Source organism: Jatropha curcas, chromosome 11 (assembly GCF_041381405.1).
Source record: "Jatropha curcas cultivar XTBG-Jc1 chromosome 11, XTBG_Jcur_1.0, whole genome shotgun sequence".
NCBI classification, from domain to species: Eukaryota; Viridiplantae; Streptophyta; class Magnoliopsida; order Malpighiales; family Euphorbiaceae; genus Jatropha; species Jatropha curcas.
The window spans coordinates 10,977,766-11,001,083 of record NC_143161.1 but is presented as its reverse complement, the minus strand read 5'-3'; the positions used below and the strand labels follow the sequence as shown (position 1 = coordinate 11,001,083).

Genomic DNA, 23,318 nt, shown 5'->3' with positions numbered 1-23,318 from the left:
GTCATTATTTATTTCTTAACATTTCTTAGACATTTCACAGTTGAAAGCAAAGTACTCTTTAGAAGGCTAAATTTTTTAGACTATGTATTTGAACATTATATGCAATTAATTAGCCTAAACCCATAATAATTTATCTTCAGCCACACCATCAAATCTATCAAGTTACAAGAATAGTTGTTTACCAACAATCAAAGAATCGAATGACAATTTTATCTTGCTACCTTCCCTCCCCCTACTTTTCTCTGCCTATATAAAATCTGCTTCCAGATCCAGAAATAACTAAGACTCCTTGAAAAGCTAAGTTCAAAAGGCAGTCATTCAAAATAAGTCCATCCATTCAAAATCTTTGTGATTAAATTAAATATTGTGTTTCCTAGTTTAGGTTTATTCCTAATTAGTGTAAAGATTGTGTTTCCTAGTTTAGGTTTATTCCTATTTAGATTGCTTCCTATATTGGAACAATTTTTTGTATATATATAGTGGAGTAGAGGTTGAAAAATATAACACAATTGAAAGAAATAAAACATATTCTTTCCTTTAATTTCTACACATGAAACAACTGCATTCCTTCTTAATTTCAACAAACTCAACATCATACCTTTTCAATGCAACTGGTGCTCAAACTATTCACATACATTGTGAATTGTGACCAGTGGTCTATTGAAACAGCAAGAACACTTTACCACCCTACTGCAGTCCCCGAAAACTCAAATGAACTCTAGAAACTGTCATAGATATCACAATGCTAAAGTGCTCAATATAAATGATGAAATGTGCTGGTACCCTCATATAGCCAGCAAACACCAGTTTTGACCTGTGCTGTTAAACAACAGCCATGACCACTGAAAATATTTGGGCATTTGCTGGTAAAAGGATGGAGAATCATGAGAATTCATGATAAATGAAAGAGACGCTTTGGGTATGAAAGTGCAGAGTGATTCTTACTAAGAGAGCAAACACTTCTATCACATTTATTTCAGATTGCACTACTTTAATAAGTCATTGTTAAATGAATTCTTTCTAATCCTAATAGTTGTATCTAACATCCAAGTCCAAGCATCCTTGGGACATGTCTAATGATGAAAAGCCTAGCAGGAAGGATGACAATACATTATTTCTACATTCCAATGCAACATCTACCTTACCATGAAATTAAAATGCACTAAGCAACACAGAACAAAATAAGGAAATGCTTTTGACTATGGCACAAATTTTATTGAAATCATAAAAGGATATTCTTTGCGCCATCCCTTTTCATTGGCTCGATCAATTAGCTTTTGTAGCAGTGCAAGTTCCCTCACAAGCCACTGAAACGTTTTCACAACATGAATCAGAAAGAGATGAATAAAGTTGAATTATCAATCAGTACGATTTCATTAAAGCATTACAACAAGCTCCCAGGTCAGAGACTAGAACTGATATTTCAAACTCAGAAAAAATGTCACAATGCATGCTAGAATATTGCACATTAGGGATGCACATTTTTTATATCCACCTACGTGAAACAGGAATATATATCAGACTGAGAATCCATTATGTCTCTTCCATCCTTGATTTGTCATCTAGTGATAAGGAAAATATTATTTTTTCTTGATTGTTCTTCTAAATCAAGGAACCACACAAAAATAGCATATTAAATTATTTATCCACAATTACAGATTTTCTTTCAATTAATTTGACTTAAAAAGAAACATACTATATCCAAATATTTAGGATACATTATTACATGAGGAACTATATTACCAAAAAAAAAAAAAAAAAAAAAAAAAAAAAAAAAAAAAAAATCCAAATCAGAGTCTGGACTACTTCAAAACTTACAACTTGAACATATCTTCCACTTTTTTAAAACCCAAAAACTTTCCCATTCTTTATATAGTGAAGCAAGCGGTATTAATTCTCAATCGACAATAAGCTATCCCCTTGATCATTATGTTGTTCTTCCATGGTCAATGACTATTTAATTTTCTCCATGGTCACACTGGATAACATTCAAATGCAAACCATATGGAGAACATTATCAGCATGCTTCGAAACAGTGGGCCATAGTCCCAGTGCCCATGCCAGAACTTACTTAGCACATGTTCAATGATGAGAGGCTTAGCAAGCACGAACTTTGTTTATCAACCATTTAGGGTTGAAATTATTGTTTAAAGAAACAACCTTTTATACGTTGCAGAATGCAATCCCGTCTACAAGATTGTGTTTCTCAATAGTGGCTACAACAGCAATGCCAAACAAACCATAAGTTTTGGAGTCAATTAAGGGTCTTGATCTCATGTTATTTAAGCAGGAAAATCACTGGATTTCACTTTTAGAAATCAGGAACATTTTGTAATTTTCAGCTGTTCTGGAAAAGGAAGTCTTGCTTTTACTTTGAACCTTATTTTCATAGTACTCATTGATTAAATTCATCCTTTACATTTTGTATGGGATCCTAAATCCCTACAGAACAATGGCCAGTTCTAAGTGTCAAATGTCTGAAAAAGTTCAGGACTATCTCAGGCAATTTGTTGCATCGAAAATAACCTTTCTCTATAAAATATTTCCCAAAGAACTTATTTTCTGGAAAAGGAAGTCTTACTTTTACTTTGTGTAGAAGATTGTGGAAAATTATTGTTGTATATTTTTCATCAATAGGGTCACATATATATACATATACAGGATACTATAAACCTATTAGGAATCTAACTCCTAACAGAACTCTATTTACAACTAGTCCTTAACACTCCCCCTCAAGTTGGAGCATAGATGTTAATCATGTCCAACTTTTTACAAAGATAGTTAACCCAAGGTTCATTTAGAGCTTTTGTAAAGATATCTCCTAACTGTTCACTTGTTTTAACATACCCTGTAGAGATAACACCCTGTTGTATCTTTTCATAATGAAATGACAATCAATCTCGATATGTTTTGTTCGTTCATGGAATACTGGATTTGATGCAATATGAAGAGCAGCTTGATTATCACACCATAACTTTGCAGGCAAGGACGACTTGAAGCCAATTTCTTCTAACAATTGACGAATCCAAATTGTCTCACAAGTAGATTGCGCCATAGCTCGATATTCTGATTCAGCACTCGATCATGAGACTACATTTTGTTTCTTGCTCCTCCACGATATCAAGTTTCCACCCACAAAGACACAATATCCTGAAGTTGATCTTCTATCAACCTTCGAACATGCCCAATCCGCATCCGAAAAACACTCAATGTCCAAATGCCCATGATTACTGTAAAGGAGGCCACGACCTGGATTATCTTTCAAGTAGCACAAAATTTGTCCTAAAGCTTCCCAATGAATAACAGTAGAAGAAGACATAAACTGGCTTAAGACGCTCACAGAGTAAGCAATATCTGGACGTGTTACCGTAAGATAATTCAGTTTGCCCACCAATCTTCTATACATCTCAGGATCATCAAATAGCTTGCCACCAATCGAAAGTTGCAAATTAGGAGTCATTGGAGTACTGCATGGCTTGGCACCCAACTTTCCAGTTTCCTTTAGTAAGTCAAGGACATACTTCCTTTGAGATAAGAAGATGCCTCTCTTACACCTAGATGCTTCTATACCCAAAAAATACTTCAACAATCCTAAGTCTTTTGTCTAGAACTGAGTCTAGAGGAATGACTTGAGTGATGTAATTCCTACAAAATCACTCCCTGTAATAACAATGTCATCAACATAAACCACAAGTAGAATCAAACCAGTGTTAGTACTTCTGAAAAATACAGAATGATCAAGAAGTACTCTTCTGCATGCCAAATTGGTGAACCACATTGCAAAATCTACCAAACCAAGCTCGAGGACTCTGTTTTAGGCCATAAAGAGATTTTCGAAGTTTACACACTTTACCCAACTCCCTCTGAGCAACAAAGCCTGGTGGTTGCTCCATGTAAACTTCCTCCTGAAGATCCCCATGAAGAAAGGCATTCTTAACATCCAGCTGATGTAAAGGCCAGTCAAAAGTAGCTGCTAAAGAAATAAACAAACGAACAGAAGACATTTTGGCCACAGGAGAAAAAGTATCAGAGTAATCAAGGCCATAAATCTGAGAATAGCCCTTAGCAACTAATCGAGCCTTGAGACGGGCAACAGATCCATCAGGATTCATTTTAACCGTGAAAACCCATTTACAACCAATAGCTTTCTTACCTGCCGGGAGAGGCACAAGATCCCAAGTACCATTAGTATCTAAGGCAGCCATTTCCTCTTTCATTGCTGCACACCAACCAGGATGGGACAAAGCTTGGACAACAGTTTTAGGGATAGAGACAGAGTCTAGGTTACTTACAAAACAACGAGATGAAGGAGAAAGGTGATCATAACTAACAAAAGAAGAAATGGGATAAGTACACGTGTGTTTACCTTTTCGAAGAGCAATGGGAAGGTCAAGGTCTGACGGAGCAGTGGATGGCACAGGCTCAGGTTGAGTGGAGGGAACCGGATCTTCTGTTGAAGCGGTGGATAGAGGAAGTGAGTCAAGAGTTTCTGGTCTCCTAGAATAAACCTGTTCAGAACGAGGGTGGACAGATGCTGGTGCAGGAGGGGGAATAGGAGGAGCAGACTCTGTAGTAGGAGCAGGTGTAAGTTCAGGAACAGGAACAAGAGCAGGAGAGCTAGGAAATTGTTGGATAGCGTAGACTAAAAGCTCATCATCCTCCCCCTCACTCTTATATATAGGAGAAGGAAAAAATTGAGTATTCTCAAAAAATGTGACATCGACAAAAATAAAATAACGGTCAAGATCGGAAGAGAAACAACGATATCCCTTTTGATGCCGAAAATACCCAAGGAAAATACAACGAAGGGATTGGATCTAATTTGGAAACCTATGGACGAACATCACGAATAAAACAAGTACAACCAAAAATACGAGGTTCAATAGGGAATAAAAGTTTAGAAGGGAAACAAGACACTATAAGGAATAGCACCATTAAGCACAGAAGAAGGCATGCAATTAATAAAAAAACATGCACTAGAGACAGCATCCGCCCAAAAATGTTTAGGGACCTTCATTTGAAATAGGAGTGCCCTAGCAACCTCAAGAAGATGTCGATTTTTTCTTTCTGCAACCCCATTTTGAGAAGGAGTATCAACACAAGATGTTTGATGAAGAATATCATTCTATGACATATAAGATTGGAAGGAACTAGATAGATATTCTTTAGCATTGTCACTTTGCAATGTGCGAACAGAGGTATTAAATTGATTTTTAATCTCAGCACAATAGGAATAGAAAATAGAGAATATCTCAGAACGATTTTTCATTAAAAATAACCAAGTAACACGAGAATAATCATCCACAAAAGTTACGAAATATCGAAAGCCTGTTTTAGAAATAACAGGACATGGACCCCAAACATCAGAATGAACTAAATCAAAAGGGGATGAAGCCCGTTTATTGACTCGAGGAACTAAAGGTAAACGATGATGTTTGGCAAATTGACAAGATTCACATTCTAAAATCGATAAAGACTGAAACTGCGGACACAACTTCTTTAAAGTAGTCAATGAAGGATGACCCAAACGACAATGAACCTCAAGAGGAGAGAGAGCAACAACACAAGCCAGAGATGACGAAACTTGTTCATCCAAAAGATAAAGGCCACCAGACTCACGTCCTCTACCAATAATCCGCTTCGTCAAAAGATCCTGAAACACACAATAAGTAGGATAAAATTTAACACAACAATTCAGTAGACGAGTAATTTTGCTAACAGATAATAGATTGAATGAAAAACGAGGCAAACAAAAAAACAGAAGACAACGGAAGAGATGGGATGCGATTGGCGGTGCCAATACACTTGACAGAAGATGTGGACCCATCAGCTAGAGTAACATGACGATTAAATTGTTCAGGTTCTTTAACTAAGGATAAGAGACTAGGGTTACCTGTCATATGATCTGTGCAACCAGAATCAATGACCCACTCTGATGAGGTAGACATAAGACATGTAGTAGAAGTACCTGAATTGGCAGCAGCAGCAATTGAGGAATCAGTAGACTTAGAAGAACGGTATCCAGAGAGCTCAGCATACTCCGCAGCAGAAATTGTTACAGTGTTCTCAGAAGAAGTAACAGCAGAATCTTGAGTGGCCATATTTGCCCTTAGGGGCTTATTTAGCAGTTTCTTACAATACCGTTTAGTGTGACTAGGTTCATGGCAATAACGGCAGATAAGAATGCTTGCCTCCTGATTAATTGGTCCATTACTACGGTTATGTCCTCCTCTTCCTCTGTTTCCTGGCTGTCTAACTATTTGATTACGACTCACAAGGGCACTATTATCATAAGGGAAGGGGTATAAGAACCTTCAGTATGTAGTAATCTAGTAAAAGTCTCCTGAAGAGAGGTAACGTCACTACCTGAAAGAACCTGTGATTTGGCAGTTTCAAAAGTCGGAGCAAAACCTGCAAGAAAACTCATTACAGCCATTTGTTCTCGCTGAGTCTGTTGAACCGTAATATCAAGGCTAAATGACAATAGAACATTAAGTTCCTCGTAAATCTTCTTAAATTCCATGAAATAAGCTGTGAGGGGCTTATCTTGCTGGTCAGCCCGATAAAATCCTTTGCAAACCTCATACATACGGGATAGATTACCTTTTCCCGAGTACAAAAATTCAGGATAATCCATCAGTTCCTTAACAAACTCACAATGATTAATTAAACCAATTACTTCACTGTCAATCGAATTCCGAAGTTGTAAAATAATCGAGCATCCTCTCTAAGCCAAATTTGCCTAGCAGCTCCTTCAGGTGGATCATTGGTCAAGTGGTCATCCTTATCCAAACTACAAAAATATATACAAACTGTTTTACTCCATGCCAGAAAATTAGAGCCAGTAAGTTTGTGTTCTGTTATTTTATTCAGTAATGGCACCACATCAGTAATAACAGGTTTCGATTCGGAAGTCCCCGGTGGAGTACTCGTCATGATTTGTGATGAAACGCTCAAAAACAAATGTAGCACGGCAAAGGAAAACTACGATTCTTGGTAACTTGATAGCAGAATAGCAAAGAGGCAGCAGCACAATATAAATTCACAAATTCAGAATGTACCCGGCAAGGCGACAGCAAAGGTGCAGCACAAAAAACACCACAAAAGTCAAAGAGAGTCGACGCAACACACTGGGTTGCACTGTACTGGCAGAATCGACGCCGAAAACTGAGAGCCGGTGACCGGAGATGGCCGGACGCTCCCCCACGCGCTGGCACGTGAAGAAGGGCAGAAACTTGGAGTGGCGCGTGAAGCCCACTCGCGCGGATTCCAGTGACCAGATTTGGAGGGAGAGCCGATCGGCGGCCTGTCCTTCTTCCTTGGGTGGCGGTGAGACAGAAAGACTAGCCTATGTGGGTGACCTAGACTGGCAGTCACCAAAAAATACCCTCTGCCTGTAGTTTCAACGCAAAAAAGAGCAGAGAAGGAAGAAAAAAAAATAATAATAATAACGAGCCCAGGGGGCTCTGATACCATGTAGAATATTGTGGAAAACTATTGTTGTATATTTTTCATGAATAGGGTCACATATATATACATATACAGGATACTATAAACCTATTAGGAATCTAACTCCTAACAGAACTCTATTTACAACTAGTCCTTAACACTATGAGCCTTATTTTCATAGTACTCATAGATTAAGAAAAAAATCACCCTTCATATTTTGTATGGGATCCTAAATCCCTACAGAACAAGGGCCAGTTCTAAGAGTCAAATGTCTTAAAAGGTCCAGCATTATCTTAGGCAATTTGTTGCATAGAAAATAACCTATCTCTGTAAAATATTTCCCAAAGAACTTATTTTCTGTTGTTTGGTTTCAACATTGAAAATCTGTCGGAAGACATTAACATTTTTAATTTATAGATTATAAAAATATTTATATTTATAAAAATTTAATATTTTATTAATTTATTGTTAAATATGAGGAAAAAAACATAAAAATAGTAAATTGTGGTGGTTGCTGATGATAGAGGTGGCCTCCAGTGGCTGTCGACGAACAGTGGTGGTTGGTGGTGGGCATTGGTGGATTAATAGCATCTATTTATATGTTTTTCTTTCATTATAATGAGTTTGCAAAGGTTTGGAAAATAACTTCCTATTTTGAAGAAGGGAAGTCATGTTTCTTGAAAAATGACTTAGTTTTCCTTTAACCGGAAAAATATTTTCCATCGAATTATTTTCCTAGGTGCCCCAAACACCAAAAAGTACAGAAAATGTTTTCAGGAAAATAAATTCTGTGAAACAAACAGAATATATATATAAATATCTGAGCTTGTGTTTTCGTGATAAAAATTAATAATAATTTGTCATTGAAACTTTTGCTGCTACTTTGGATTGTGTGCTGCAGTTCAATACGGTATGTGGTGCCTAATAATTCTAAGTGTGAAGCTTAGAATCTTATCACTTTTCTTCAAGTTCGCAGGCATATTTTACAGTTCCAGTAACATTCAGGTCAGAAAGTCTTCACTAATCAAATAGTTTCAGCCTATCCGCATTTCCCCAAAACTGTCAATGAGTAGTATTCACAGTATTACAACTTCCTATCAAACAACCACAGAAACTTGTCTTTTCTTCTGCTATCCACTTCAACCAAGTTACAATCAGTAACTTAAATTCTCTGCTTGAATTTCTATTTACCGTAGCTTATAAATGAATTATAAACCAGTCCTAAATAGCTAAACCTACAAGCTATCTTATATTATGATGATTATTCAAGAATTGCCCACATCCCAGGGCAGCAGATTGGTCTACATAACTAAACTGGGTCACTATTTTCTTCTGGTTAGCTACATGTCTCCTGAGCAACTCACTCATCACTCGAGCACCAGCCATCATAAACTTACAGATTATCAATGTTAAGTTGTCCATCTACCAAAATTTAATTCATAGATTACCCAAGCCTTGGGTCTCTTGTAGGTCAAGTTCTTCAGATTTCTTACTATGAGCCAAAATAAATTGACTAATCTGCATAAATTGCTAGTTCAAAAATATGTACAAATTTGCCCTAAATGTTCAAAAAAGCATCTATATATTTGCATTTCTATGAGACATTCTTTATGTTGATCGACGATAAGTTGCAAGCTTTATTCAATGATACCTAAGTGTTTCAAGTTTTATGACTATGATACATTAAGTTATCTGTTGCAACAAGAAGAATCCTTTTCATACAAGTCTAGTTTATCATTTCCTGAACTTTGATTTGTAGACCCACAGTATCGACATCCTTTTTCACAAGAGCATTTATGCTTAAAACATTGAATCACAAAGTACATCCAGAAGAGATGAACTTTTTAATTTGGGTTCATGGCATGTCAAACATGAACAATAAAGATTTAAACAAAGTACCTACATGATTTGTCACATCTTGATGCAAGACTTGCACCTTCTCTTCCAGCTCCACCTATTAAGGTTAAAAAATCACATCAACAAACATTTAACCATAAAAAGGAAAACAAAAGCTCCAACATTGAATGCAAACAGAGACAATTAAAGTTAGAAAATGATGCCAAAAGTGATGCCTTTTTAATATACAAGAAATTCAATCATGAGTAGAAAAGTCAAATTGACACGATTCATTCACCAACTCAACATCACCCAAATGCAGAGTTGAGTTTTTAATGACCGTAACTTTCCACAAAAAGACCAAATCCAGATATTATTTTTGTAGGGTTAAAATGGAGAGAATCTGGTGAAAAAAAAAAAAGGATGCTAAAACCCTGTAAAATTGCAGATTCTGTACTGTGCTGTGAATTGAAAGGAATGCTTAATTTTCAAGACCACTTTTTTTCGCCTTCTTATCTATTGTAAGAACAAGTGCTTTTCTTTGCTTCTTCATGAGCATATCCAACAAGTAGGGGTGTTCATCAAGCCGCCTAAACCGCCCAAACCAATCCAAAACCTCGGATTTAAAAGATTGATGGTTTGGTTTGATTTTGTAAAATTTAAAAATCGAGCTTTTGGTTTGGTTTTATGGTTTAGAGTTAAAACCATCCACACCGAACTAAACCGTTATATCTATATATGTTTGAACTTTTAAATTGAATTCAATTTTTTTGAATGGAAATTTCCTTTGTATTGATTAATTTATATTGGATAGTAAATTATGAGATTAGTTTATATTGGATAATAATTAAACAACAATTTCTTAATAATTAGATGAATTATATAATTATTTTATAAAATGTTCAAATGTTAAAAATTCATGTAAAATTAGACTAATATATATGTACAAACTAAGAATATACATATAAAAAAATTAATTTAAAAACTTTTAATAGCTATTCAAAATCATGTGTATTTTATGGTATAGTTTTATTAATTCATTTTTCATATTTAGTATAAAGTTAATCTTTTTTACTTGTTAACAAGATGAATGAGGAAGTTTAATATCTCTTATTTCAAACCGCCTAAACCACCAAACCGAACCAAACTAAACCACTGTTAAAGGTTTGGTTTGGTTTGAATTTTTTGATGATTTGGTTTGATTTTAATTTTTTTTTCAAATTGCCACTTTAAGTTTGGTTTGATTATTATATTCAAACCGAACCAAACCGACCCACGAACAGCCCTACCAACAAGGACTCTCCTTGAACTGTTCTTACGAGTTTTTCAGCTTGATTGCAAGGCACTGTTTATCAAATTTTTTGGTTTTGTATTTAATCTAATTTTGCTGCTGACGTTTAGCAGGTTACCTCGTCCTCCATGTAGTAATCTTCTATTCTTATTTATTAGTGAACTTTCTTTGATCATCAAAAGTGAAAAAAAAAAAAGAAGAATTATCTAAAATAGTCCCTAATACAAAGATTAACACCCACCAAGGGATCATGATCTTAGGGTGAGAATCTACAAAATATTTTCCCAAAAATAATTCTCTAACAACAACCACTAAACCTTAGTCCCAAACTAATTGGAGTCAACTATATGAATCCTTTGTTTCCAATATCTGCTCTAACTAACATAATTCTCTAACCAACATAAGATATTCCCAAATAATAATACAATAAGATTCCTACATAGGATAGGAAGATCCTGATTATGAAGCAATTTTGAACTGATAAAAATTTATAAGAAAAACTGAATTATCTAGATTTAGAATTAAATCATCATGACTCACTAACTTTTCCCTTGACTGCATCACCTCCCTTAATGGTGAGCACAATCCCTAGCCAAGTGAGCCACGCCCCGTTATTAGGCATCAGGCACTAAAAACGAACATAAGACGTGGATCTAGGGAACACATTTCCAGTGAACTTTACAAGGAGGAACATAATCATGAAAGAGCCAAAAAAAAAAAAAAAAAATGCTCCAATTTTTTCTTTGTGCATAAAAAATAACATAATGTAATTTCTCCTCCCCAGCATGAAATTTTTACCATACGAGAAATACAGGGAATGATAAAAACTGCAGAAGAAAATTCATCGTGCACATGGATATGACCTCAACTTAGGCTGCAGGGTGTAAAGTATGAAAAATAATTAGGCAACACAATGGGAAACTTACAATAGTTGGCTGTCTGAGCAGCCCATCTCTTATTCTCTGATGCAAATCCTCGCATTCTTCCTGCAACACATAGAACAAAGCTGAGGAAGCCCATGAGCTACATGCACAATTATGCAAATTTGTACTAGAATAAATGGTAATCTACAATGCAGGCTGCAACCAGTCAACCAAAATGCAGAACTTTTTGCTTTGACATATGCAGCAGCTGTTATGATCCCAAACTCATATTTATTTAAATATGCCTATTTCTCAAATTTACTGTTTCCTGGGTATAAAATAAAAGATCCTAGAAAGGCCTTAGAATAAAATTGGAACATGAGATCATGCTAATGCAGAATGTAGAGATAATCAGGTAATATGATGGGGAGCACGGGGAAAAGCTAACCTCTGGTTACATTGCTATTCATGCAAAAAGTGTTTAGTGTCTAAAAGCTTAATGTTTAGATTTTTACATCAATGATTCATGCACAAGTCTAGAGCTTGCAATCATAGTGGATTCAGGTCATTTCAGTAGCCATTTTAAGCATGCATGCCAAAATGCAGGAACATCTCCAAGACTCCATAGCAACAACTTCATTCAGAACATAATGGAAAACATTTCTTTCAAGTCCCACCATTTTCTCAGATTTGATTATGATCAGTCAATTTTCTTTATTCATTTGTTAACCTTTTTTTCCCAAAAAGAAAACGTTAACCAGAATGGAGAAGTTCAAGGAACTTAACTAATTATCTCTTCATAGTATATCTTTAGGTTCTCAGCAAACACTTTACCCATTTTTTCTAAGACTATGGCCAATAATATTGTCAAATTTAGTCCAATGAGAATGTTTTTTCCTCCCAAGTTCTCATTGCAAAAGTTGGTATTCGGTGCTATTGGGAATTGAGGAAAGAATAAGGGGAGGGTTTGTAGGGAGAGCAATCTTGTCAAAGGTAACTCACATATAACAAAAATGGTTATGGCTTCTCCTATTTTCTGAAAGTTATTGGACAATAGCCAATTATAAAATGAGTTTTTCAATGTCAAGAAAGCCTTTTATGACTAATATCTATTGGTTTTCACTAAGCAGCCAATCCTGCATCAATTAATATGAAAAGGCATGAAATTCTTAATTGAAAACTAAATAATTTCAGTACTTATAATTTTGAAATAAACGCTAATTGTTCAGCATCAGTAATGTGGAGGATTGCACATTTTCATTCATAACAAACAAGTAAAAGCAATGTTCTGCCAATTACCTCATGAAAGTTATCATCTGAGAGCATGGATATACAGACATCTTTTACAAAATTTGAAACTTGAAGAACAACATCTGCAGACTTTTCATCGGACCTAGAGGCCCTCTTTAAACCTAGAGAAGAGGAAACAAGATGGGGCTTATTTTTAAACTATCTACAAAAGTTCCAAGGAATTGCCTCACAATATATTGTTACATTCAGAAAATGACATAAACATCAATGAGTTACAGATATCAACAGGATTAGTAAAATGACATTAAATGGAATAATGGATTAAGGACACATGCCAGCAAAAAGGGTCAACCCCCTTTTACAGTGAAAGATAAATGTCATTAGTAAAAAGTAAGACTCCAAGGAATAATTGCATGAGAAAAATCAACGACACAAAGTCCGTTACCTACTGAAGTTGGTTCAACATAAGTGATGTGCGCATTGGAAATGTAGAAAAATCAATAAAAAATCATAGCAAAATAAAATTCTTCCCTCAAGTTATGTTGTGCACATAAAGGGAATTCCAACCGCCACTGATGCCTATTTAACACAGATACAAAAGCTCATAACAGCAAACCCCAAATTCTACCAAGCTCTTTGAGAAACTAATAGTATCATCATAATCAAGCCAACGATATCCTGTTCTTCTTCTTCTTCTTCTTCTTCCTCTTCCTAAGAGTTTAGACCCCAATGCCTTCTTCCTCTTTATCCATGTCCTCCAAATTAGAACCTCCTTGTCCTATAAGCACTTGCATTTAGCCGCTCTAAATAAGTTGGACAGAGAGGGCTTCAAAATTGGGATTAAACCACCAGATCATTTTATGACATTCACCGCTTCACAGTTCATACTTGGTCCTATGTAATTTTATTTATTTATTGACATAAAATACCACATGCGCACTGTTAAAGTCAAATCTAGTAGACAGTAGTAACATTTAATTAACGATAAAGGTAAAACCAGCTGATAAAAGTAAAAGACAAAAGGAAATAAAAAAAACAACCTGAAAGGTACGTATCTCGGCACCTAGGATTCTTTTGAATACTATGCATGACAGCCTTAGCAACCACCAGTAACCATAAACTACAGAATGTTCTCAATCTCATTCTTCATCATTTCAACACAAAACATCTAAATTATATCTCAACCATCCTGATACTACAGACCCACTAAAAAAGCAAAACTGTTTCCCTTAACATTGTACATCTTAGGAATTATAACAATTCTAATGCCCATTTGGCTAAATAGAATTAGAATTTCCCTGGAACCTGCTAAAGAATCTTCATATAAGACAAGAACTCAAACACCTCTGAAACAAAGCATTGGTATGTTGAGTAAAATTAGGTATTTAGGTGCATGTAGCAGATTAAAGGCCATAAATAACAGTGAATTGACTTGTAAACATTCATAGAAGGTACTCTCAAAAAATAGTTTGATTCTTCACATACTTCGAAGAAACTCACTGTCCCTCATTGCAAAAGACTAGAAATCTTAAATGGACCCACAGGTCAACCGTTAACTCACTGACTCTATTCACACAGGTGACAGAAAGGCCTAAGGTTATATTCAGGTATTCACCTCAACCAAACCTTCTACAACCGGAGTTACAAAAATATAGAAACAGCAAAATATTTCAAGAAACAATCTGGAAGAGAAGAACTTCAGAAACTTCTGAAGGAAGAAAGTCCAAAGAGAACAGAGAAAGAGAGCTAGTGGTTCTCTGTCTTAAAGTCTGTTGATTGCACTGCAATTCCCCATCATAACCCGCAATTCAATAGGAGAAGCTTCGCATTTCTATATCTTTAATGTAATTCTTTCAAAAGAAATGCATTGCAATCACATAACTATAGTTGCATAGCAAGCTGACTCTAACTGACAAGTAAAATTAAAACCATTTGCATTTCAATAGTGTGACGCAAACGATTCTCGTTTTCATATTTCAAAAGTAAAAGGAATACAAATGATAGGAAATTTCTTCCAATCTTTTCTCTTTGTTCTTTTTTCAGTCAATACCCAATGAACTGGACTTAGATGAGAAAAATAATATATATATATATATATATATTATTTACAGATTAGTTCATAAGCTTGGGCAGAGAAGAGGTTCATTTTTTTTATATAAATAACAATCAAATGGGAAGTAAGTAATTTTTAATTACCTGTAACTTGCACAAGCATGTGAGAGTTTTTCTGTAGGTAGTCATTCGGGTCAGATTTGATTCGTACAAAGCTCCCTACTATTTTGCCTTCAAAAGTTTCTGGCTCCTTGAGAAGGTCCAGAACTAAACTCCTTTTTAAGTAGACAAGTTTAATATTAGCAGGAATTATGGCAGCAAAACAGCTCTTTGGAGCTTCCGAAACTTTCTTCTTACTAGGTGTTCTTTTGTCTGAAGTCAGATGCTTCTGTTGCTCTTTGGCACCGTCCTCTTCTTCTGAACTAAAAAGCAATTCATCATCTGATTCCACTTGATTTTCAGCAAAATGAGTCCCCAGCATGTCATATATTTTTATCCTGGCAATGGTCTTCCTTCCAAATAGAGAAAGGAGCCGTTCATCACAAACAATCCTCTTCTTTTTTGCTGGATGATTAAGGTTGTGATCATTAACATATTTATTTATAATGCCAGCAACATCATATTGGGAGATTTGTTTGCTAGCATCTATACCAGTTGATTCAAGAAACTCAATGAGTGGTCTAGATCCCCACCCAATAAATTCCAGTTTCTTTGTTCTAGCCTTTCGTTTCATACCTATGGAAAAATTTTGATGTCCTGTGTGTTCTTCCACCCAAAACTGCTCATTCTCGCCCATGTTTTGAAAATAACGAATATAACAGCTAAACCGTCTCACTGTGATATTTAATGAATCTCAGCCTCGGCCTTTTTTTCCGCTAGAACCGGAATACAAATCTCTATGTTTCAAAAAATTCAGAATCTATCACATACCCTGCAAGAGAAAAGGACTGCTATAAGCCTGGCTGATTTACAATTGAACTGGTTCAAGACCAACAAAACAAAGCAAAAGAAAAGAATAACGCAGAAACTAAAATTTAGAGATGCACCATCTTGTTCTTATTTAATGGAGAGATAGAGAGAGAAATAAAAATATCCAGCAACATGTTAAATCTGCCATAAAAATCAATTTTTCCGAACTCCCTTTAGCTAGGCTCCCTAGTATGTGTTAATATCGCAATCACAGTTAATGAGCAAAGAACCGAAGCAAACCACCAACAATCTAAGGATTTGGTTTGTGGTTAAGCTGAAAACTAAGTGCAATAAATTTATGAGCAAAATTCAAAGTCCTCGATAATATAAATACATTAGTTTCTAAATTACAAAATTATTTAAAAGCTAATAAATAAGTGCAAGTTTTAAGGCCTTTAATGCCATCATTCAACGCTTAAATTTAAAATTTCCAATGCTTTGTAGTTCTTAATTGTTTAGTAAACCTTATTTCAGCACAAATAAAAGTTTGATTCATAGTTTCAAGAGAATTTTGACTAAATTGAAACTAATACTATATAAAGAAACGCATTATCAAACAATTTAAAATTAAAAACAACTACAAATTTTACTTTTAAGCACTGAATTACATTACCAACCACCGCAACAATCAATAACACACAATACAGTTTCAATCATACAGGGGAAAACACAAGAGAGGCTTCGCACCTGCGCACTGGAGCAGCGGAGATAGCATGCAGCGGCCAGCTGGATGTAGCGACGTCGTTTAATCGACCTTGTGTCTCACACAGTCGTAAAGCAGTTGAGATGATAGTTAAAGAAGCCTCAACACTACGTGAAGCAGGCTAGGAACTCCATTTTGAGCCAGGGATAATGTTGAAGAAGCCAGAGTATACCGGTGCCGGAGACGCGGTGGTGGCCTTGCAAATTAATGATTAAGGAGGAAGACGGATTGTATGAGGACAGAGACACTGACGCTTGAAGAGCTGAAGAACGGAATTATGGAAGAGCCATTGATTATTTGGACTGGTATTGAATTCTAATTTGGCAATTTGCTTCAGGTCCAGGATGGCGTTTTTAACAGTTACTGATAATACTATTGTATTGTATACGGTAAGTGCTCGGTTGTGACCACTTTTCCATAAATTCAGCACTATCTTGGAAACGATTCCATAAATTACACATATTGCATAATTTTTTTTATTTTTGAAGGTAGCGTAATTATTTTATTAAACGCTTAAATTTAAGAAATTAAATTAATTAAATATCTATTAAATTAATTTAAAAATATAAAAATTATTTATTAAAAAAATGTAAAATTATTATTGCAAAAAAGTTATACTAATAATACGTTAAATCAATATTTTATATATAAAAATGAAAATTTCTAAAAACTATTATTATTAGTGTGAAAATATGTGCAATATTATTGAAATTTGGAAATTCAAGTACACAGTAGATCATTTACAAAGTTCAAGCTGTTCTAAGATTAAAGATGCAAAATTCATAAGTAAATTTATATATTTAGTTAAAAACAATCCATCCAAATTAAAATTACTATGTAATTTATTAATTTTTAACCTAATTTTTAAGGCATTAAAACTAATTTTCAGGAGACCTTTAGTATTTATTAAATTGTATTATATTCATTTTTACATGTATAATTAACATTAAAATCAAGTATATGTTAAAGGGCTAAAAATTTTTTTTACAATTTTGAGGGGCAAAGCGAAAAAACAATAATAATTAATTTATATTGTAAATTAAAAAAAAAATAGCTAGCCTCCTTTTACCATTAAGCGGTATTTTAAGATGATGCATTACATGTGTTAACTCATTCTAATCACTCATTTTTTTAATGATTATAATTGTAATATAATACAATTTTTTGATATATTAATAAAAATCCACATAATTAGAAAAAAGAAATCGAACAGAAAATATAATTTATATTACTATGTTTATTGTGCATCAAGGAATAGGAATTGAGATTATATTAATTTATGTGTTTGGTTAATAGAAAAAATGGAAGGAATGAAATACGATTATATGAATTAGTAGAAATACTACAATATCCATATCAATCAATTTACTATAAATTAATTTATTCAATTAATTATTTTATTAAATTAGACATTTATTGAAGATAGGCATATGTTTAGTTTTAATATTTGCAAATAGTGAAAATGAAAATTATTTTTTAGATTTATAATTTTTATCTTTTAATAAATTTTCAAAAAAATGTAATATTTATGTGACTAAAATATTTTAACAAAATAGATATAGAAATTTATTAATTTAATTCAAAGGTATATATGATATTTTATTTTAAAAATTCCAAAAAACAACCTTCAATTTAAGGGTATATTTGATATTTTATAAAAATTCATCCAATAAACAACATCCAAATCACTTAAGAGCATTTATGGTACTTTAACTATCCATAATAGGAATTAAGAAGGGAGGGTTAAGAATTCCTATTACACACTTTATTTCAAAACCTATTACCTATTGTATAATTTATATTTTACTGAATAAAAGAATAAGGAACTGTGATTGCATTTCTTATCCTAATTACTAATAGGTTTTTCCTAACTAAAAAAAAAATATTTAAAAATTTCCAGAACATCATTAAACATAACAGCTTGAATTCTAATTCTCTATAAGAAAATTTTAAATGCAATAATTAGGAAAATAATAAAAATAAATAGATAATAAAATATAATATTTGCCTTAGAATCTTCTAATATTCTTTTCCTTAAAAATACATTCTTGTTCCTTTTGTATTGGTCAAAGAAGTTAACCTTAAGGACTACCACTCTAATACTTCATCCTTTTTGCAAAACTTCAAAAGTATCAATAGAAACATAATCATGTCCAACATTATAATTTATTATTTATTATGTAAAGAAATAAAGAAATATTTAAAGCAACAGTAAACATCTCAAAATATAAATATAAATATAGATACTTAGATATTTTAGATAATACATTGCTTTCTTAAATCTCACATATATATATATATAAAAAAAAGTATAACCCTATTAATAGATTAATAAATAAAAATAGAATAAAAAGTATTACCAAAGTAATGTATTAAAAATAATAAGTTATCTTTCTATATGGAAGTTGATTAAAACCAAATCTACTCAATACATTAATATAATTACAATATAAGTTGATTATAACATATTATCTTAATATATATGTGAGATTTAAGAAATTACTTATGTTGTAAGAAACTTACTTTAATTAAAGTTTATAATTTACAATTATAACTTTGGCAATATAATTTGGATTAAAAAGGAAATAATATATCCAATTAAATTAAAAATTTATTAAAAATAATAATTTTACATTTTATTTTTTAGCGAAGTAAAGTTGTATTTGATAGTACTATTATTTATAGTGTTTAATAACATAACGTTTGAACTAACTTTTAGAAATTAAATTAGCATTTTATATAATATTAACCCTTGTAATATTTAGCTTTTATTATTTTATGCAAATATACTCATACAGCTAAACAATACTAAAACAACTCACAACTACTAAAATAACCAATTTTGTTGAATATACCATAAATTAGAGGGGAAAATTGTAATTTTGTAATTATCAAATTTATTGTAATTATCAAATTTAAACTTACTTTTTTTTAATAGTCCCAGTGTTCCCCTTCCGATTCCCTATACTTGTGAAATGCTACCTTCATCTAATTTTGTTTGCATAATTTGACAAAACACGCATATTAGGATGCAATCAACAAAAATCATTTTGCCATTTTTTATTCTGAACTCATTAGATATTAGTAAAAGTCATTCATTTAATAGACAATCATAAAGATTATTACGAGAAAAATAATTATTTAAGTATATAAATTTAGAAGTCTTGTAAATATTATGGGACATTAAAAAAGGAATCGTAAGAAAATAAAATGGGAGGAGGGGTAGGTTTTACTAATTCTAATATAAATTTTAAGCTTGAATCATAACCAATCAAATTATAAATTATTTAAAATAATTTCCTTTATTATGCTATAATAAATTAAAAGATAATGAAAAAAATTTAATAAAAGAATAGAATTAGGACAAACTTTTATTGTTTAACCGTAGTTATTTTTACCGACCTTTCATTATTTAATTACTCGTTTCAATCAAGTGTTATCAAGAAATCAAATTAAATTCTTAAATTCTATACCATATTTAGATTATCTATATACATTAAAGTCCTTAAAGATATTATATTCTTACCATATTTAATATATATCTTATATTGTATCTATTTATATATCTATATATATAATTCTGAAGCAAAAAATAGTTTAAAAATGTTGAATTGGCGCTTTGCTTTCTCAGCAATCTATTTTTCTTTTTTTATAAATTTTTGAGCTTTTTCTTTTTTTCAGCAATCTTTTTTTTTTAGAATTTGGAGCTTTTTCTTTCTTTTTTTTTTTTGTTTGCATAAATAACTTTTTTAAATTAAAATTCTATTACAAACGTTATCTATATAGATTTTACTGTATCTATATTAAATTATTTAAATTTAAATTGTAAAGCTTTATCTTCAAATTTATTTCTCATAATCTACTCATCTTTATCTCATTATCTCTATAAAAGCCTTTTTTTTTTTCTCACTTCTTTTATGGTCACAAGAGATTCTGTGAGGTCATTTAGTCGAGCACTGCAAGTAGGTACCATTAAAAATTACAGTTTGGATTTGGAAGAATTTTTAACTCTGTGATTATGTTATTAAACAATTACTTTAGTTTTGAATTATTTTCATTTGTATGATTTCATCACTGTTGTTAATTTATGGTGGTGCCATTTTAGCATTTTGTACCAGAAGAAATATGTCAGAGGTAGATTGTATGGACGAATTTACTAATCTTATGATCAAAGATGAAAAGACTGGGATTTGCTGGATTTCATGTTGATCATTTGCTAGATTTTGTGTTGATCATTTGCTAGATTTCTATAAAAATAAGTTTGAGAAGGGTCTTAATAACAATGCTAAGACAAGGCAGCAAAATTAAACCATGTACATGTTCTTACAGTATTGGATGATCTTAGGTGTTAAAATGAAGAGTATAGAATTATTGTATATAAAAACTATATAATTTTATTTTATGATAATATTTTAATTTAATTGCTTTTGGTGGTCCAATTTTTTGAAACATTTTATTTATATAAAACTAATTATACCAATTAATTATCCAACTCTAAATTAAATGAATTAGTTTGAACTTTTATGTTTTTGAGCTTTTATGTGAAGTAATTAACACACTCTTAATTAAGTGTTTTAATAAGAAATAAGTTCTAAGACCTATAACTAATTAAGGGATATTTAATAATATCATTCAGTTTTTTAAGTTAAAAATTTTAGCCCTTATTACTAAATACGATAATTTCAATAATAAAATTTATTAATGTATACTTTAATGTATTCTTACTATATTTAATGTATACTTTATATAATATATAATAAAATTTATTAATCTATCCAATAGAATTCTAGATTTAAATAGAAAATTAATGTGATTAATTAAAATTAAATTACTGTTATTTTACAACTAATAAAATTAAAATATCCAATGATATTTTTGTCAATTCATAAACTTAATAGGGACGTTTTTCGCAATCCCGATGTTCCCCTCCCCATTCGTACTTCTATATATACTAGTATTTTTCATGACGTGCATTGCACATTGACTATGCTCGTTATATACTAATTTTTTTGTAATCTTTTAATTTTTTTTATCTATATAATATTAAAGTATACGTTTTTATTTAGATTAAAATAAATACAAGTATTTTTTGTATTGCACTTTATCGTAAAAGCTATTTGTAATTTCTTTTGTACTTAATTTTATTTTTATATAATGAAATGGTTTCAAACTGAATGGATAATGATATTTGGCTACAACAAGAGTATTATTTATCTAGTGTATTAGAGAAAGTAATATATGCACATACCCAAAAATTTTTAAAACCCTAAAAAGTGACATAAAACAGAAATATAGATTTTTAGTTTTTTTCCAATTTCCTAAATACTATTTTTTTTTAAGTCAAACAGATTTAGGATATAAGAAAAAAAAATCAAGAAAATTAAAAATGTTTAATCATCAAAAAGCCATCTATTTATTGCAAGAAAGATATAAATCTCTTACCAAATTCAAATAATAATAGTTACCTATAACTCATGTAACGTTTAGTTTTCAGCGTTTGAGGAAAAACTATTAAAACAGCCAACAACTACCAAAACAACTAATTTTACGGAATAGACCCAAACTGTTTAAATTTAGTTCCTGTGAATTGTTAGGGATTTTCAATGCTGCAGTTGATTCCCGTTGATTCCAATAAGCAGTTGGATTAGGGTATAAATGTATTTGATAACTTGGTAATTTTTTGTCAATCAAAATGAATGGACTTACGCATCAATTTTTTTTGTTATAGGACTGGATTTGATTTGATGTTGCTGCTTCATCCAGCTAGTGTGAAGGTAATTAAATATTTATTATGTGTATAATTGAATTTGTTTGAATAGAGTATTTTTAATTGCTAAATGTTAGGATACTTTGAAGGACTAGCTGTTTGAGAATTAGAAAATAAAATAATTAAACTATCTAGATGAAATTTATAAAATAAAATCAAGAGCAACAACGTGATGCATGTGAGCAGGTTTTGTTAGAGCAGGTTGAACATCAGAACAGGTTTTGTTTCATACAAGAAGATGAGAGTAGAAACATAAGGGCTATGTCCAATTGAATGAATAAATCAATCAAACACAATAAATTCTTCATGTAAAATAATTTAAACAAATACAATAAATTTTTCACGTAAAATAAATCAAGGAACACAATAAACTTTAAGGCACAAGCAAAAATTAAAGTCCCAACGATGGTATAAAAGAAGAACTCTTAATGATCAGTAAATTCTTCTAATGGTCATTAAAATGAAAAGAGTAGAAAAAATTTATTCTTCTACAAAAGAATAAACACAATAAAATGTAGCTAACTCTTGTCAATCAATCAAGCAATCAACAAAAAAATTAAAAGAAAAGTATAAAAGTACCTTATAATATGAGAAAATTTGTAGTATAAAAATACTCTTAATGACCCAGTTGCTATAGATTTAACGAAGGCTGTATTGTGTAACAGTTTTTTAAATAGCTTTTAGCTTTTTGACCGGTTAAAATATTAAGCTAAATGCTATTTTTTTATAGCGTTCGGTAACATAGTGTTTGAACTATCTTTTAGTAGTTAAAGTAGTATTTTATAAAAAAGTTAACTCATATGTTTAGCTTTTAGCATTTCATAAAAAATTATTTAAACAATTAACAGTTATAGGCTACTAAAATAACTAATTTTACTTAACAGACGGAACTATTAAACCAAACCACATGTTTAATACGTAAAGCCTTACATATATCACCTGAATCTTGAAACTAGGTTCACGCACCATCCCTCCTTCTTCTACCTAAGACAAGATTAATAAATTTGCATATATATGCATTGAACTTCTCTACCCATCTTCTCCTACAAATCACTCATCCACTTTCTCTCTTCTCCAAATCTCTTTATCTCTCTCTCTCTCTCTCTCTCTTTCAAGAACTATGGAAATGGTTGTGTC

The 23,318-nt window shown here is 32.0% G+C and overlaps 2 protein-coding genes across 3 annotated transcripts in view; both read right to left on the bottom strand.

Moving 5' to 3' along the window:
* The window catches only part of LOC105636444 (uncharacterized protein At5g08430), a 34,570-nt gene extending 17,763 nt beyond the window's left edge, over positions 1–16,807 (bottom strand). The window contains exons 1-6 of one of the 2 annotated variants that reach the window (XM_089716102.1): positions 16,399–16,807; positions 14,887–15,673; positions 12,739–12,851; positions 11,503–11,562; positions 9,353–9,403; positions 1,237–1,307 (exon numbers count right to left, since the gene is read on the bottom strand). In XM_089716102.1, coding sequence (XP_089572228.1) covers positions 1,237–1,307; positions 9,353–9,403; positions 11,503–11,562; positions 12,739–12,851; positions 14,887–15,538 — 947 coding nt within the window. In that variant the 5' untranslated portion in view covers positions 15,539–15,673; positions 16,399–16,807. The remainder of the gene's footprint in view (positions 1–1,236; positions 1,308–9,352; positions 9,404–11,502; positions 11,563–12,738; positions 12,852–14,886; positions 15,674–16,398) is intronic. The other variant, XM_012219721.4, reaches the window with a different exon arrangement.
* LOC149492564 (uncharacterized) lies at positions 1,751–6,637 on the bottom strand. The gene is made up of 4 exons (XM_089716402.1): positions 6,367–6,637; positions 5,760–6,256; positions 5,540–5,653; positions 1,751–4,817 (listed from the first exon to the last, which is right to left on the bottom strand). The coding sequence occupies exons 1-4, from the start codon at positions 6,635–6,637 to the stop codon at positions 3,738–3,740; spliced, it is 1,962 nt and encodes a 653-aa protein (XP_089572528.1). The 3' UTR covers positions 1,751–3,737.
* Positions 16,808–23,318: the final 6,511 nt, after the last annotated feature.